This window comes from Rhinichthys klamathensis, unplaced genomic scaffold (genome assembly GCF_029890125.1).
Source record: "Rhinichthys klamathensis goyatoka isolate OS25496 unplaced genomic scaffold, OSU_Roscu_1.1 h1tg000325l_1, whole genome shotgun sequence".
Classification (NCBI taxonomy): domain Eukaryota; kingdom Metazoa; phylum Chordata; class Actinopteri; order Cypriniformes; family Leuciscidae; genus Rhinichthys; species Rhinichthys klamathensis.
Genome location: NW_026606840.1, coordinates 2,231,367 through 2,248,143, shown reverse-complemented (window position 1 = coordinate 2,248,143; position 16,777 = coordinate 2,231,367). Strand labels below are relative to the sequence as shown.

General features: G+C 37.4%; 1 protein-coding gene across 1 annotated transcript in view; it reads right to left on the bottom strand.

Moving 5' to 3' along the window:
* Window positions 1-14,193, bottom strand: part of galntl6 (polypeptide N-acetylgalactosaminyltransferase like 6) — a 290,933-nt gene extending 276,740 nt beyond the window's left edge. Inside the window, exons 1-2 of the mRNA XM_056271845.1 lie at window positions 13,821-14,193; window positions 13,282-13,521 (exon numbers count right to left, since the gene is read on the bottom strand). Of these exons, the coding sequence (XP_056127820.1) occupies window positions 13,282-13,416 (135 nt within the window). The 5' untranslated portion in view covers window positions 13,417-13,521; window positions 13,821-14,193. The remainder of the gene's footprint in view (window positions 1-13,281; window positions 13,522-13,820) is intronic.
* Window positions 14,194-16,777: the final 2,584 nt, after the last annotated feature.

The following is a 16,777-nucleotide window of genomic DNA, read 5'->3' as shown; positions in this document are numbered from 1 at the left end:
CACACACACTGCAAACGTGGACACACACAGCAGTGGGCAGCCATTATTGCTTTTGGGGGTTAGGTGCCTTGCTCATGGGCACCTCAGTCATTCCTGCCAGTATGAACCCGCAACCTTCGGGTTACCAGTCTGTCTCTCTAACTATTAGGCCACGACTGCCCCTACGCTCATACATAACATATGTTTCATACATTTACACATACATATATGCTGACACATACGATTTAATATAGACATATTGAGAAAATTAAAATATTTACAAATGCACAGCTTTAGAAAAAAAATCTTCATGAATCCGTTTAATTGCATTTACTGTATATTTTAAAATGTTCATAGTTACATTTTACTATTATATACTGTAGATATTTTTGAGCCACTAACCCCACTCCTTCCCCAAAACTAACCACAACAAAATAAAAAAATGAAAATGAACAGACCGACAAATGATGGATGAATGGATGGATGAAGCTACTCCTCAAAAAATGGATGAGAAAATAATCAATATTACAAAAATAAAACAATGCAAATATATTATACAAATACAATATTTTTAGTAAGCAATTAGCTTGGTGAAATTAAAGGTCCATCTCCATGTCTGTGACAAGTGTTTACCGAGCATGATGACTGATGATCCTAAAATAAGTTGACTATTAGGGATGTGCACAAGTACTCAAATACTCGGATATGACAGTGACGATCTATAATGAAAACGATGATCATCGTGACTTTAAAAAATATATACAACTTCTTTTCTGACTGGTTATTGCGGAATTTTTTGGCCGGTACTTGAGGTCTGATTGGTTAGCGTTAAGGACAGCATGCCGTCCAGAACATAAAATGTACAGATGCACAGTGAAGCCTGGAATCACTTTGATCATAAAAATACAGTTAGGTGCAAGATGTGTAGCGTCAATCTGCCATATAGCTACATAACATTATAATGAGATCATGTGAATTCGTTGTGCTTTAGTTGCCTGTGTTTCAGAATGTTGTTATGTGAAGACCGCGATGAGATTTATACTTGGTTTTAATAAATAGAACATTGATAAAATTGCTATTGTAAAAATACTAAATAGAATTGTATTTTTTATCATTTTTATTTATTTATTTATTCATTCATGCATTCATTAATTAATGTAATACAATGCAATGTAATGTAATGTTTATTTAACCAGAAAAATGTGTCAAATGGTACAAGAATTTACATTTGATTTATTACAGACAAAAAAAACACCACTACACGCCACTGACTTCAGGGTGGTCCTGTCTAAAACAACAAGAAACTTAATAAACATCCAACATCTTTAATATCTTTATTCCCCGCTCAAGAGTAGTGTACAGCCTTGTAAATGTGCCTTTTATTGTCTTTTATTTATTATTCATGGTCTCGTCGTTAGGTCACAATTCAGTGATTTTACAGTCAAGGATAAAACATGAGGGCAAAACAAGTTGTATTCAGTATTAGCTCGAAGCAGAACTGAGCAGCAACAACAAAGATTTATATCAATAAGCTGCAACATCAAAGCATCAACCAAGGTTTGGAAGTGAAGGGGGGAAAGAAGAGATCTGCGGTCTTAATAGCAATACATGAGCAAAGAGGTTACTTCAGGAGAACATTAAATACTTTCATTAAGTAATTATCAGCTCATGTCACCATTAGTGCTGAAGAGAACAAGATTGAAAGATGGGACTCGCTCAAAACATCAAGTTTTTCACCCAAGTTTAACAACCTCCTTGAGATGTAACCTTTAAGATGAAATCTCTCTTTAAAATAAGGATCCAACATTAGAAATGACATGAAAAGCATAAGAAATGCCCTCAGAGAGCAGAGTTAAAAGAAAGGCAACTACTACTTTTACCAGACACAGGAACAGACAATGATCATCGTGAGAGAACAGAGTGAAAGGAAATTAATTTGGGACAAATGGGTGAGACAAATCAATTCGACTTCAGCCTAGAAATTGCTTTCAAGTAGGTCCACACGTGTTGTGCAGGTCGAATGAGGGTGTTTCCGCCCTTTCCAATTCTTTGGCTAATAAACTAGCGTCCAGTGGCAACAGGGAATCTCGAGGAGCCACAGAAACATCCATCAGTCGGGTGGGAAAAAGGTAAGCTTGGCAGATGCATCTGGCTGAGATCGCCCATTAATCTTAAGAGTGAAGTGTAATTAGGATGGACTTTATGAGTTCACGTGATGTCATAAATAAAAGGAAAGGAGAGGAGCAGCAGCCTGAGGAGAGAGAAGCTTGTCTTCTAATGACCCGGAGAGCTTGTGAGAACAGCCAGGTGTCAATGAGGGCTTTGATGCATGTGTCTGCTGTGCTTTATTTCTACATAATGAACAGTTGGCAACACGGCAGATGTAGACCTGCAGAGAGCTTCTGTGGGAAAATATTTATGGATAAGCTATTGAGTACAAGAAAGGTAATTTAACTGTACGGCACACTTAATTCAACTTTCTACTGATTTCAAGGATAAATTAGCTTAATAACAAACCTACGCGACTCGAAGGCTGCAGCCAGCATTCCGATCAATAGAGAGCTGAAGTGTAATTTGAGTAGCACAAAGCCACATTCTCTAAAGGATCAATTGCTGGTTCTGCATGTGGCTTCAAGGCAGTTACAGCACCAGCACACCTGACACTGATACCAGATAGTCAACAGCAAACAAAGATTAAAGAAGCGTGACTTGAAATGGCATCAGCAATGCATTTGATATATTGTGATGTCATCAATAATTTCAGAAGCCAAAAAAAAAAAAGGTTTAAGAACTTTTGTTTTTTTAAATAACATGCGCTGATGCACCAGGGTCATTTATTATAAAACAAAGCACATTGAAAATTCTGTCATTATTTCCTCATACCATTCCAAACCCATATGCTGTTATTTGACAATTACATTTAGCGACCACTTCTGTCATGCTTCAAAAAAAGGACAACAAATACCATAAAATAAGTCTATATGACATATATATATATATATATATATATATATATATATATATATATATATATATATATATATATATATATATATATATATATATATATAACCTTTTGCCTGTCAATGGTCGGTGTATTTCAGGTATAGAAATTGAATAAAGTAATCAAATGTAAAATATATGTATATATATTTATACAACAGTTCTTTTTGGTTCTCGAAAGACGTGCAATAATCACCCAGTAACAGCACTCTAACCGTTTCACCATTTGTATCACTCCGCTTGCGGCGACTGTCATGGCGGTCGAGCAAATCCACCATATTGTTTTTTTTAAATACTACTGTTGTTGTGTCACAAAATGCAGTTTTAAGAGTTTTTTAGGCGGAATGTATTAATTTAGACCTCATATGTGACTAATATATAATCATAGTGCCTATTTTACAATCTGTGTAGACGCTTTCGCAGATGCGAGCTCCAGACCGTCAGCGGCCTTTCAGCGCTCATGTACCCGCAGAGAGCAGCTTCATCTCGGCCAGTCCTTTGGCAATTTGCCACTGGCTCTTATGTAGATAGAGGTTAAACATGAGATATAATTTGGGGTATATCAAACGGGCAATCTTTGGTCTTATTAATCTATTACTTGTTCCCGAGCAAATCGATTTTGGTTAAGGGAAAAAATAAGTTTTTATATTTAGGCTACATTTCACTTGGCAAAAGTTTCATTTTGTTGGGTGTACTACCCCTTTAAGAGTGGACAAAAAACTCCCCACATCAAACAAGTGAGCACACATGTACAAGACTTCATGTCACTGCAACTCTCTGAGGGTGTTGATGCCACAAATAGCTGTTTGCCCTTCTGTTGTCACATATCTTGCTGTATACCTCTCCTCTCTCAGTCCACCCTATCCATTCCTCCATGGCACATGCCTAACCTCAACATAAACTGGTGAGTGGGCAGCAAGTTGCTCCTAACTTTACAGACTATTATCTGTCTTAGTTGTCCCTACAGTGGTGTGATTGGTCTCAAGCTGTTCCCCTGCTAGTTCTATCATCTGTCTGGCTGTGCAGTATGACAACTGAACCTGTGCTCGTCCTTCTGATGAATTCAGCATCGAGCACAATGGAAAAACACATTCAGCCCCTAATAAAGATTCATTGACATCACCTAGCAAACATTCATTATAGTCAGTGCCTATTTTCCCCATTAAGAGATCAAAGATGTTCTGTGGGGCGTTAATTAAATTGGATAATGTTTCAAAATGACTCAAAAAATATCCTAATAAGCATCAAGGTCTTTCTTGTTAGTGAGCCCAGCTGACTTTTTCTTTTTTTTTTTCGGTCTGTGCCAATAAATTAAAGGGAGAGGGAGATAGAGACAAAGGCAGAGAGTAAAATGAGTTCATTTTTAAAGGAGAATAAATGAATTTGAAAATGTATTTTTGAGACCCTCTAACAAGCCTGGAGGACTTTCCGCAATATTAAAAGATACCAATCAAGTTCATTTGAAATGGTAAGAAGGTAAAATATTCACTGGAGTAATAAAATTACTTTTAAATAGTCTCTCGCTGATGTTGAAATAAGATCTGGAAATACCAATACTCAGAGAAAAACTGAACCGTTTCCCACCGGTCCACAGTGGATTAAACTATCCACAGTTCCATTTTATTGCACTTGTTTTGTTAACAGTTACTTGCAATCAAAAGGGTTATTACATTATATTATATTATATTATATTATATTATATTATATTATATTATATTATATTATATTATATTGTTATAACCTTACTCAATATTTATTTTAAGTTAGTAAAAAAATTATATTGACAAATATACAATAACAGTTATAACAGTCCGTTTTAGTTAGTGAATATTGTTTTATTTTACTGAGACAGTGTGAGCCACTTAAGTTGAGAATCAATTGAACTCAATGTTATTATGAGGTGAGAAAACATAGGAGTGATATGATTACTCAACAAAAATGAAAGCTCAAGAGAGCATGTAAGTCGATTAAATACACAAGATGAGATTGATTGTAAATCATCACTTCTAACAATAGAAAAACTGGATTGCTTCGCATGACCTTTTCCACCTTATCCTTGAGAGAGGGGCCGGGGCTTGCATGATGAATAAACAGCAAGCACACAAATCATTTAAAAAATGACATAACCTTGAGTCCAACTTCCACATTGAGGTTATGAAAAGCTTTTATAATTTTCTATCTGTATATGTAACTGACTGCTTTCTACGGAGCCCCTAAAAGGACGTGGTGGTCGAAAAAAATTTAGGATGGGAGAATTTTCCCTCGCAGTTATTTGCGTTCCCTCGCAAAGATATTTGCGTTCCCACGCAAAACCTGTTGGGAGCTCAGACAGACATCCTGTTTAATGTCCCGCTGGCAATGTTTCAGAGCTCCGTACGTTAAAGGAGCGTTTCATAGTGTTTGAACTTGGACTTAAATATAAAGAAATGCGGTCAGTGCTTAACTCAAGGAGATCAGTGAAGTTGGCCATATATTCACATAGGCTATTCGAAATTACCGGATCAATATTCTTGAGCTAAACGTTGTTAAAACACAAACGACACCTATTTACAATCACAGTAACCTAGACAATGAGCTACAACCCAATTCAGCTCAAAACGAGATTTAAAATATAAAGTTGTCTTTAAACAGCCGATTGAGAGACAAGTCCGAATAAGGGACCGTCTGCAAAGAGCAAATCCCAAAACCCTTCTGGACATTTTATATTATTTAACATGTTCAATAGCTTCACTGTGACACACTGTAGGGCTACTGTCACCAAATTCAGTTCACACATCACTGCTCTCCTGCTGGTTATACTACAATACTTAGTTTGATAAAAATGCATAATTTTTATGATTATTTATTATGAAATAAAATCAACAACTTTACCCTTTTTAGAAAGAATATTCAGTAACTTCACACTGTTATACAGTGTAATGCCATCAAATTCAGTAAGCAAATATAATGCAATAGCTATAACTATTATGTTAGCTGCGTACGGTACCAATATAATTTGTGTAAAGAATAGGCCTACTTATTTTTTATGTGCAATTACTTCCCAAACTAAGTGTTGTATAACCAACATTAGATCAGTAATGTGTGAACTAAATTTGGTGTGTTACAGTGAAGTTATTGTAGGGCTGGACCCGAAAATCCGAATATTCGAATATTCGTTTGGTGGGTTGGTAATCGATTTGAAAATGTGAAATAAATGTGAATAAATTATTTTATTATTTTTTTGCACACCTGGCTCCTCGAAACGGTTCTCATTCGCGCTTGAATATGTTTTACACTATAAAATTTGCTGAAATATAATACTTAACATATAACTTCGTTATAGCTACTTAATAAATATATTTGCTGCTTCTTGGACTACTAAAAGTGTTCCTGCAATGGGAGTATTATCTGGCTATAGAGCGCAGAACAACGGAGTTTGTATGGACAGAAGTGCATGCCTGAGCTTGTATTTTGGGTTAAGCTGCGTTGCTTTGACATTGTGGAAAATAGAATAATAGAAACAAAATGTATTATCCTTTTTACCCGTTATTATCAATCTAAATTAATCTACTGCGAAATATAGGAGACTTTGAGATTTTACTGGCACGTCACAATTTCATTTTTATTTATTTAAATTTAGTTTTTCTATATTTAAACTTCGTTTTTATTTATTTAAATTTAGTTTTTATTTATTTAAATTTAGTTTTTATTTATTTAAATTTAGTTTTTAGTCTTTATTTATTTAAATTTTGTTTTTTATTTATTTAAATTTTGTTTTTATTTATTTAAATCTACCCTACTTTGTCAGTGAGAAAAATATTATAAGACTATACCTTATTAAAAATATTGCTTAAGTTAAAAGACCTGTGTGTGTGTGTGTGTGTGTTTTATATGTGTAGTGTCCGTTCTCGCAGCATATAAGCCCTGCTCGCGTGAGGCGCGCCGCTTCCTTATTTAAATCTACCCTACTTTGTCAGTTATTTGTTAGTGAGAAAAATATTAGACTACCTTATTGAAAATATTGCTTAAGTTAACAGACCTGTGTGTGTGTGTGTGTTTTATATCACTAGTGCAGTGTTCTTGGAGCATATAAGCTCTGCTCGCGTGAGGCGCGCCGCTTCCCACTCGTGCTGTTCTGTAGTTTATTAAAATTGTATTAATTCTGAACATCTCGCCTGTCTATCTATATTGCACCAAATATGACACTGCACTCCCTTGTGAAGTCGTTTGGATGAACGGTTCTCAAAATAATCAAAATGCAAACGGACAGACAGACATAGTCTATAGAGATTCCGAAGCTTCGAATATTCGATGTTCATTACTACCGAAGCTTCGAAGCTCAAAAAATGGTATTCGGACCAGCCCTAAGTTATTGAATATATTTTTATAATATAAAATGTGCAAAAGCAGTGTAATATGACCAGTGGGTCACTCACCATTGATGTGTAAACTGAATTGGGTGGTTTGTAACATTGAAGTTAATGACTATTTTTATATTTTTGAATATGAATTGATGCTGTAGTCGTTTTTTGGGTTATATTGCACTTTGCAGATGGTCCCTTCGGACTTGTATCTCAGCCGCCTGCACATAGAGATCCATTTAGCCTATAGCCTATTTTTAAAGCTCGTTTTGAGCTGAATTGGGTTGTACCTCATTGTCTAGGTTACTGTGATTGTAAATAGGCGTCGTTTGTGTTTTAACAACGTTTAGCTCAAGAATATTGATCCGGGAAGTTCGAATAGCCTATGTGAATATATGGCCAACTTCACTGATCTCCTTGAGTTAAGCACTGACCGCATTTCTTTATATTTGAGTCCAAGTTCAAACACTATGGAGCTCTGAAACACTGCCAGCGGGACATTAAACAGGATGTCTGTCCGAGCTCCCAACAGGTTTTGCGTGGGAACGCAAATATCTTTGCGAGGGAACACAAAATTTCTCGGGGGAACGCAAAAATTTTGCGAGGGAATGCAAAGTTTTTCGGGGGAACGCAAAAGTTTTGCCAGGGAACGCAAAAGATTTGTAAAAAAAAAAAATTCTCCCATCCTTTTTCCACCACCACGTCCCTTTAGGGGCTCCGTAGCTTTCTGTTTTAAACACAATCTGTAGACAAATGGCACATTTTCCTGCCAAAGATGAACGAAAAACAATGCTCTGAATTTCTGTAGCTCATCAAAACTTCTTCAATAGTCTTGCTCTCCATAGTTTCCCATAATTAGGGAAATTGATTACAATGGACGCCAGCAAGTCTTAAACATTAACTCTATGGTCAGCAAATATATGGCTCAAATAAACCATCTGATGGTGGAAAAAATCATCAAGCAGTGATTCTAAATTGTGCATTCGCCACACATTTCGCATAACCACCCACTATCCCTCAGGTCTGATGATAACATCCTTTACTGGGCTACACCAATAAACTGGCCGCCCAATTTTACTGTATTTTTTTGCCAAAGACAAATATCACCTTACACTGCGGATTTTAAAGCCATAAATCTCTACATGCTCAGAGAGGAGCCATAAAATATAACAGACCTCACTTTTCTTAGATAACAATCACTCGGGTGGAGGAGTCAGTGAAATCTGCCAGTTCAAACGGCCATAATTCAACGCAAAGAGCTTTCAGATCACCTCGGGACAAATAAAGAGAAGATTAACACACTGCTGCATACAGACGCTTACATAAAATACAACAGCATTGACATACATAATGATACATAATACTATTACGTTTACCTATCTTATTAACTACCATCCAGATGCCTATGTTTAGTATGCATGCTTATTTTGTGAACTATGGCTACTTAGTCTGCGTGAAAGGTAGATTTAATGATATCATTATTATTTATTACAATTTGATTTTGAACATTTCACATGCAGTAAATACAAAGACCTCTTTGGTCTGATGGTATGAGCTATAGGTTCTCATTTAAAGTTGTGCTGCATACATAGGTAGTATTTTAAGGAGTCATTACTGTAAGCACCCAAAACAACGACTGTTCTTATTTTGCTACCTCCTACGATAACTATGCTTGGACAAATCGGACAGCATAGTCATGAATAAAATGTTGATTAGGTAATGCTAATAACTATATATATATTATATATATTTTTCAAAACTATTCACCATCAAGGTCAAACAAGGGTCATTTAAGAGCAGAAAAAGTTAGCCATAAACTATGGAAATTTACATTAATTCAATTAATTCTAATCAGTACACACTGAACAATCATGCAGATGGCCATTATAAGCGTCTGTGTGTGTGTGTGTGTGTGTGTGTGTGTGTGTGTGTGTGTGTGTGTGTGTGTGTGTGTGTGTGTGTGTGTGTGTGTGTGTGTGTGTGTGTGTGTGCGTGCGTGCGTTCGTGCGTGCGTTTGTGCGTGTGTGTGTGTATGCGTGCGTGCGTGCATGCGTCACTCTCATGGCTAAAGACCAAGAGAGAAAGTAAGAGCCCTTCAGAGGCTTTCAATCTCTTGTAATAGTGTTATTATCTTAATGGAGGTGCCAAACACACAAGACTGGAAAGGTCCGTGTCCCTTTGTTTTGTGAGCCTGAGAGTAAGTGGTTTTATATTACCCTGCTCTGCTATATGGCCGCCGCTCAATATGAAATGCGCATTACTCTTGGGAGCCACGGCGAACAGCCCGAGACATTGCTCCATCCTCACCTCATGAGGCACATCAGAGTAATCAAGTTTAAATTGTCTCTTTCTCGAGAGGGTCACGCTGCTGTTCATATTAGGGGCATGGGCCATCAAGTGCGACTGCAGGTGGTAATGACGGAGAGCAGAATGTTTAACATGAAACCAAAGTGAGTGTATGAAGGAAGGTGGGTTTGTGCCTTAGTGATGTAGTACAAGGACAAGCCGGACTCGGCCTCAAGTCTCGAGTCCAAATCCTCCTGAAAATGTTGTCTTGGAATCAGACTTGAGGACTACAACACTGTTTCACATGTTGTGATGCTGTTCTACATAAACCAAAGAAAAAATAGTCAGGCAGAAATCCAATTATCTTTACCCTTTTTCCTGGGAAGAACGCAATTACAGGAAGACAATGTGACGCTGATGACTTTCGATAACAGAATGCCATGGGATCGTGGAGAGAGGATATATGTTGTATGAGATTTGAGGACCGGACACTATCACTGCAAGGTGGAATATTCAATTACTTCATATCTCCTGGGACTGATCACTTGGCTGCCCCCCTACCTAATGACAGCACAATTTAATTTATATTCTGTGCAATGGAAATGATGAGGAGAAAAACACCTGTCCTTTTTCGGGCCAACATGGTCAGCATTAACTTGGATATCATCAAATCCATTCCATTTCCAAATTGAACCTTGCCCTCCATCACACCGAATGGTGCTGCTTATTGCGGAATCCTCTCAATGCTTCCTGACAAGAACTGCAAACTATCCGAGAACTATACGATTTCCATCCTTTGGTTATCCAAGCCTCTCTACAATGCTATTTTGTTTGATCCTTCAGTGTCACAATTCAGTTCAAATCATCTTGTGCCCTCTTCACCCATGCTCTCACTGTCAGCTTGACGTGTACATTACCATAATGTATCTCTCCAGTATGACACTGAGGGTAATTGCAATTACTACATCTCTCTTCCCCTTGTCACTTTGCTGGCAAATGGAAAGCGACAATAATATTCCTACGTCTAGAATGACATAAACATGGTCGGCTTAAAAACTGGAAAGCTTAAAGATTCTGAGGTCACCTTGCCCTTCACCTCTGTTGTGCTTCCACCCCAGGTTGTTAACAATGGCAAAGCTCTTGTTATCCACCGTGCTATCGGTGACAGTGTTGCACGCCCGCCGTTGTCAACACACTGACGTGCAGTAGCGCGTCGAGATAGAATTGCATAGACACTCTCTTCATAATGCTCGTGGGCAATGTCATGCTCAACGGAGGGCTCTTGTTAGGAGCTGAGGGAAGGTTATCAGTCCTGACACACGCTTATCAGCACACATCCATCTCGTAGCACTGGCGCTGTGCGCACCACCCACCGAAGTACACAGATGCTGTTTACCCGCGCCAGGAGTGGGCCGCCACAGCTAATTCAACATGATTGTCTCCCAAAGGACAAAAAGCCGAGATTTTGACGGGGAAGGAGGGACAGAGCTCAACGCACGTCTTCCCAGAAGAAAGGGAGCCGGTGCATTGAGTCTACGCTTCCCGTCGCTATTTTGTTAAACCTCGGTTAACATCACTGAGGGAGGATTTTTTGGGATTCGAGGGCTGATTCAATCATGGGTAATTGCTATCGGATAATAAAAGAGGACACACAAGGTGGGTTTATTCACCGGGATTCTTGGGGGCTCATTCACACAATATCTCTGCTGTCAATTATCTCTCCCGCTCTGACAGGTACACAATAACAGGCGCTGGGATCTTTCTATTGAGCTGGTAAACTCAAGCTTCTTTTGAGTCCGGAAAGTGTGTGACATGAGGGGATTGAGAGTCTGATTCCAGACTGCTCTCATCCCTGCGCTGCCCTTCCCATCCTTTTTTTATATTAGAATATACGCTCTCATTCCACTAATCATATTCTCTTAAAAACTGCTGAGGAATCAATAGTCTGCCTGATTTACTTCATTAGATGGCAATAAATATTCAGAAGACAGAGTCTACATATTGAGTCCTCTATCTGAGGCACTTGTAGAATGTTTCACCAAGCTTCTGAGCAAAGGCCCACCTGTCACATCTACGAAGTTCCCACAGAGCCAAGCGAGGTTGTTTTGCCTGGAGAATGCCTCTTTCAGGAAATCGGAAAGGGGAGGTCAGCAGAGAGAGCGAAAGGACAGCACCCTGAATTAGGTGCTCTGATATTTTTGGCACTGTCAACATCGTGGTGCCTGCTCACTGGTTTAATTTTAATGAAGAGACTGGATTTGAGCAGTTGTGCTCGCCCAAGGCTAAAGTCATGCAACCCCGGCAAAACAAATGAGAAAGGAGCAATTACAAGATGCAATAAACAGACTCAGCATTTTCCCTTGAGCGGTAGAACTACATCAGAGTTGCAAAAACCAAAAGCAACCAGGTACCCAAGGGTGGAATCAAATTAACCAACAGACCCCTCGGCAGCCGTTGAGGGGTTACACGCATACGTGGAGAGAAGGAATTCAGTAGATGGGAACGCTAGTCCTGTAATGTTGAGATGAATGTCATCTAGTAATGATGTATGAAAGTGTAGCCATCCCAGCCCAAGTGATTTTCCACATGCAAGATGCTTTTAGAGGACTAAATATGTCACAATGGCATCTGGCTGAGAGAATCACTGATTGCACTCTCATCACAAGCAGCAGCCAGTTGCAGAGCAAATGAGCTTATGAATGTTGTTCTCTGAGAGCTAAACGTGATTAAGGAATTCAACCTATGAAAATGATGCTATAATCCCAAATCTCTTGAAGATAAAACATTCAGTAGGTTGAATTGTTCTCTCCGTCTCTTTGAGAGCATTAGCAGAAGATCAACAATAAATATTCAATATTAGCATTAGATAGATCCTTTTCATTTCTGCACGCCTTGCAAGAAAATGTTTTTTTTTTTTTTTTTTTTTTTGACTGGTGATTTATGTTTCCCTCAAGGCAAAACTGCTGACTTCTTAAGTGCTCCTAAATGCATAATCTTGTGGGAGGCAAACACACAATAATGGTATGTTAACTATTCATTAAGAGCTGAACAAGGCGCATAAAGATGTGTTTTTGTATTCTAAAAGTTTAATTAGAGTACTGTTGGGTTAGTTAGAGAAGATGGAATGTCAAAAGCCACATTTTCCAGGACACAACACCGCTTAGATTGGTAATTAACAACTTTGATTAAAGTGGGGATGATAAACATTTTCAACACTATAGAATTGACCAAACACAATAATGTAGATAATTTTCCAACTCTTTAAATAATGAGTAGAATAAATTATTTTGCAAACAGAGAAAATAATGTGAGGTAGAATTAATCCTGAAAGCCATTTTTAAGACATTGATGATGTGTTTAATACAGAAATTATGAAAATTGTAACACTTTATAACATGTATTCAAAGAAAGAAGAGCACTACTACGACTTACTGCACTTCCAGTTACATATATTTTGAAAGTAAAGATAGCTAGTCTGACATGAACTTTCAGAATAAGTTTTTTATTTATTTTTGTAAATAATGTTTTTCAGTACAGTACTAGTCCAGGTGAGCTATTGATTATCCAGGCTTGTTATTTCCAGAGGTTATGCTGCATGCACCAGATATGATTGACAGTAATAACTTAGCTTATAAATGCTAGAGTCACATAGATATCAAAGGTGTGTGCTCACCTGTTCTCCTGGCTCATGCGACTTCATAAGGTTCTTCTCTCTGTACATTGACCAAAGGCCGACGTTTGGCAGAAAAATTAAAGCCACCATGAATAGAAATGCCATCTGCAGAACGCGCTTTTGCCTTCTCTTCATTTTGAAGAAGCAAATGAGACACAATCCAGCGCTAGATAGACGCGAGTATGCCGTTTGTGGACCCAAGCTCCGTATCTCCCCTCGCAGAAGACGACAAACTTTCACCTGTAAGGAAGACAAGAGTCGCCGCGTCATAAACAAACACTCCAAAATGAAACGAAGCAACATAGCGTCTTATTACGCGCAATAATCTCTGGCTCGTGAGCAACACTGGCTAGCTATCTCTTAACTGGCATAGGCAATTAAGCAAACATTAACTGAACACTCTATAGAATAAGCATAGATTATCAATAATTGAGACAATTCTGTAACAGCCACTATCGCTAAGACAAAACAGCACGAGCCTGCTTTTATCATTCCCATGAGACGTAGCGAGCGAAAGCAATACTATGAAAAGGACTTACAGTAGAGGGTTATTTGCATGTTGAGACATATGTTGCACGGCAATCCCCTCTCCTTTGTTGAAGACACGCAAGGGGAACGTTTCCGAGTACGATAATTGCTGAACAACGACGAGCGCTGCGTTTTTATCTGTGGCAATGCGCTCGAGATCAAATTTGAAACCGTCTCGTGCTCTTCATTAAAACCCACGCGCGCGTACCACCTACTAAAGGTTTACCGATTTATTTTTCTCTTTCCTCCTTAGGCGACTTCTCAATGCCCTCAGCTTTTAGATATTGCGGTTTTAAACCACGTGTGCTGCGCATTCATATGAAAACATCCTCGCAGCCGGGCGATGCTTTCCGATGTGTGGGACAGCACAGTGTAGCAGCAGTCTTTACGGGCTCACAGAATAAAGAGGTGAGGGATTCTTAGGTTTGGTTTGAGCTGTTGAGCTGTAGCTCTGCTTCTTTGGACGCAATTGTGTTCGTAAGTTCAAGTCAAAAACCCTCTCTATTCTAGTGACATTATAATAGCGGTAACACTTTAGTTTAGGGTCCAGTTCTCACTATTAACTAGTTGATTATTAGCATGCATACTACTATGATATTGACTGTTTATTAGCACTTATAAAACACGCATTAATGCTTTATTGTGCATGACATTATTCTACATCCCTAATCCTACCTAACTACCTTACTAACTATTAAAAAGCAGTAATTAGGAGTTTATTAAGGCAAAAGTTAGTTAATAGTTGGTAAATGTTGAGAATTGGACCCTAATCTATAGTGTGACCATTTTGGCTACTTCTATTATAATAAAAATACAGTTTTATTTATTTTATTTGTTTTAAAGGAATAAGTCCTTTCTGACATGTAATGCATCACATTATATTTTTTGTTATGATATATGCACATTATGGTCTTTTATTTTTAAGTAATATAGTTAATATTTTTTGCATTATTTGGTAACACTTTACAACGTGTTAACATTAGTTAATGTATTAACTAACATGAACGAACAATGAGCAATACATTTGTTACAGTATTTATTAATCTTTGTTAATGTTAGTCAATAAAAATCCAGCTTTTCATTGTATGTTCATGTTAGTACAGACTGCACTAACTAATGTTAACAAATACAACTTTTGATTTTAATAATTAGTAAGTGTTGAAATTAACATTATCTACAATAAATGCTGTAGAAGTATTGTTAATTCTTTGTTGATGTTAACTAAATTTGTTAACTAATGTTAACTTATGAAAACTTATTGTAAAGTGTTACACATTATAAATTGTGTGTGTGACGCATAGACACTGAACATGTCTACATGTTCATTAACTGCTTTTTTTTCTCCTGAAAAATTTGTAACACTTTAATTTAGGGTCCAGTTCTCACTATTAACTCGTTTCTTATTAACATACATATTACTAGCATATTGGCTGTTTTACTTAAAAAGTGCATAACGTTATTAATGGCTTATTCTGCATGTTCTACATATTCTACATCCCTTAATCCTACCCATCTCAATTTAACAACTACCTTACTAACTATTCAAATGCAGTAATTAGGAGTTGATTGAGGCTAAAGTCATAGTTAATAGTTAGTAGTGAGAATTGGACCCTGAACCAAAGTGATACCAAAAATGTTAATTAATTTTAACTTTCTGGAGTCCGAGTTGATTTTTGGGTCGATACATTTTAAAGGTAAAAGGTTTTTAGTAGTGCAGCTTACACTGTATTAATGATACTATTGTTATACTAATGATATATACTCTTATGAATTCTTATGTTCACTGTGCAACATTGGAATCATTAATTCTGCTGTTGTACTCTAAGAATCCTTTACGCTGAATAAGTTAATCAAGACAGACTTATGATTATGATCTTTTCTCTTTTTTTCTTGGAATAAATTCACATTGAATAGGGAACGCATTTCTTTGAAGTTGTTTATTTATTGTTGAATGCTACTTGATGGGAGCGAAAGGGAGACAGATGGGGGTGGGGGTTATGCCAAAGGCAACTGCAGCACAGCATATGGAGACAGCATACACAAGGGATCACCTGATGCTTCTAAGTGAATTGCAGAACTTCATGAATTTTGTCAATACCAGGTTGGATCTGGTCGTGAATATTGATACACAATCTAACCAAAATTTATTTGTATAAATAAAATATACAAAAAGAAACTTTGTGCTGGTGCAGTTTGAATTTCTAACACTACCAACAGAGGGGGCCATTAGGCACAGCCTGCTCTGAAAAAAAAAATATATGCAATGTCCTGCAGAATTACAAATCACATTGCAATGTTTCAGAAGTAACATGGTACATATGTATGCTGCATTTGCTCTACTCCATTCAAGCAAAGCTTCAGCCTGTTTGCTTCAGCACCATGGACAGCGATTTCCAAGCACAGGAAAAAAAGGGAAGTTAAGCTAAGAGGCAATGTGAAAACATGACTCTGCCTCTCCTACTCAGAACTTTACATTTAATCTACCTCTGTTTGAAAATATTATAGAAATTCGTAAAAGTAAATAAAATCTCAAATCTACCTGAAAAGACACAATGGCGCACATTTTCCCAAGGCATCAGGCAACACTCATAGAAAATCATTAGTTTGAGGCAAAAATTCACTATACGTCCCTTTTTGTCTTAATTATTACGGTGCAGCACATCAGTCAAACCATTTGAGGCAGCATATTGACTGTGACAAAGAAGAATGAGCCATCTCAATCTTCCACATAGATTAAATTCTGCCTGTGGCTTTGAAAGAAAGGGGAAAAGAAAGCAGGTTTTATGATGCTCACACTGTGAGAAGTGTAATAATATCACCATACTGTTGTTCTGATAGAAAACAAGAATGCAATTACCTTTTTCATATTGTTTCAGCAATAAACAATTCTTTGTGATAAAATGCAATGTATTTCTTATTTTATGAACTATGATAGACACAATCCCTCCACTTCTAGAGACAATGTGAC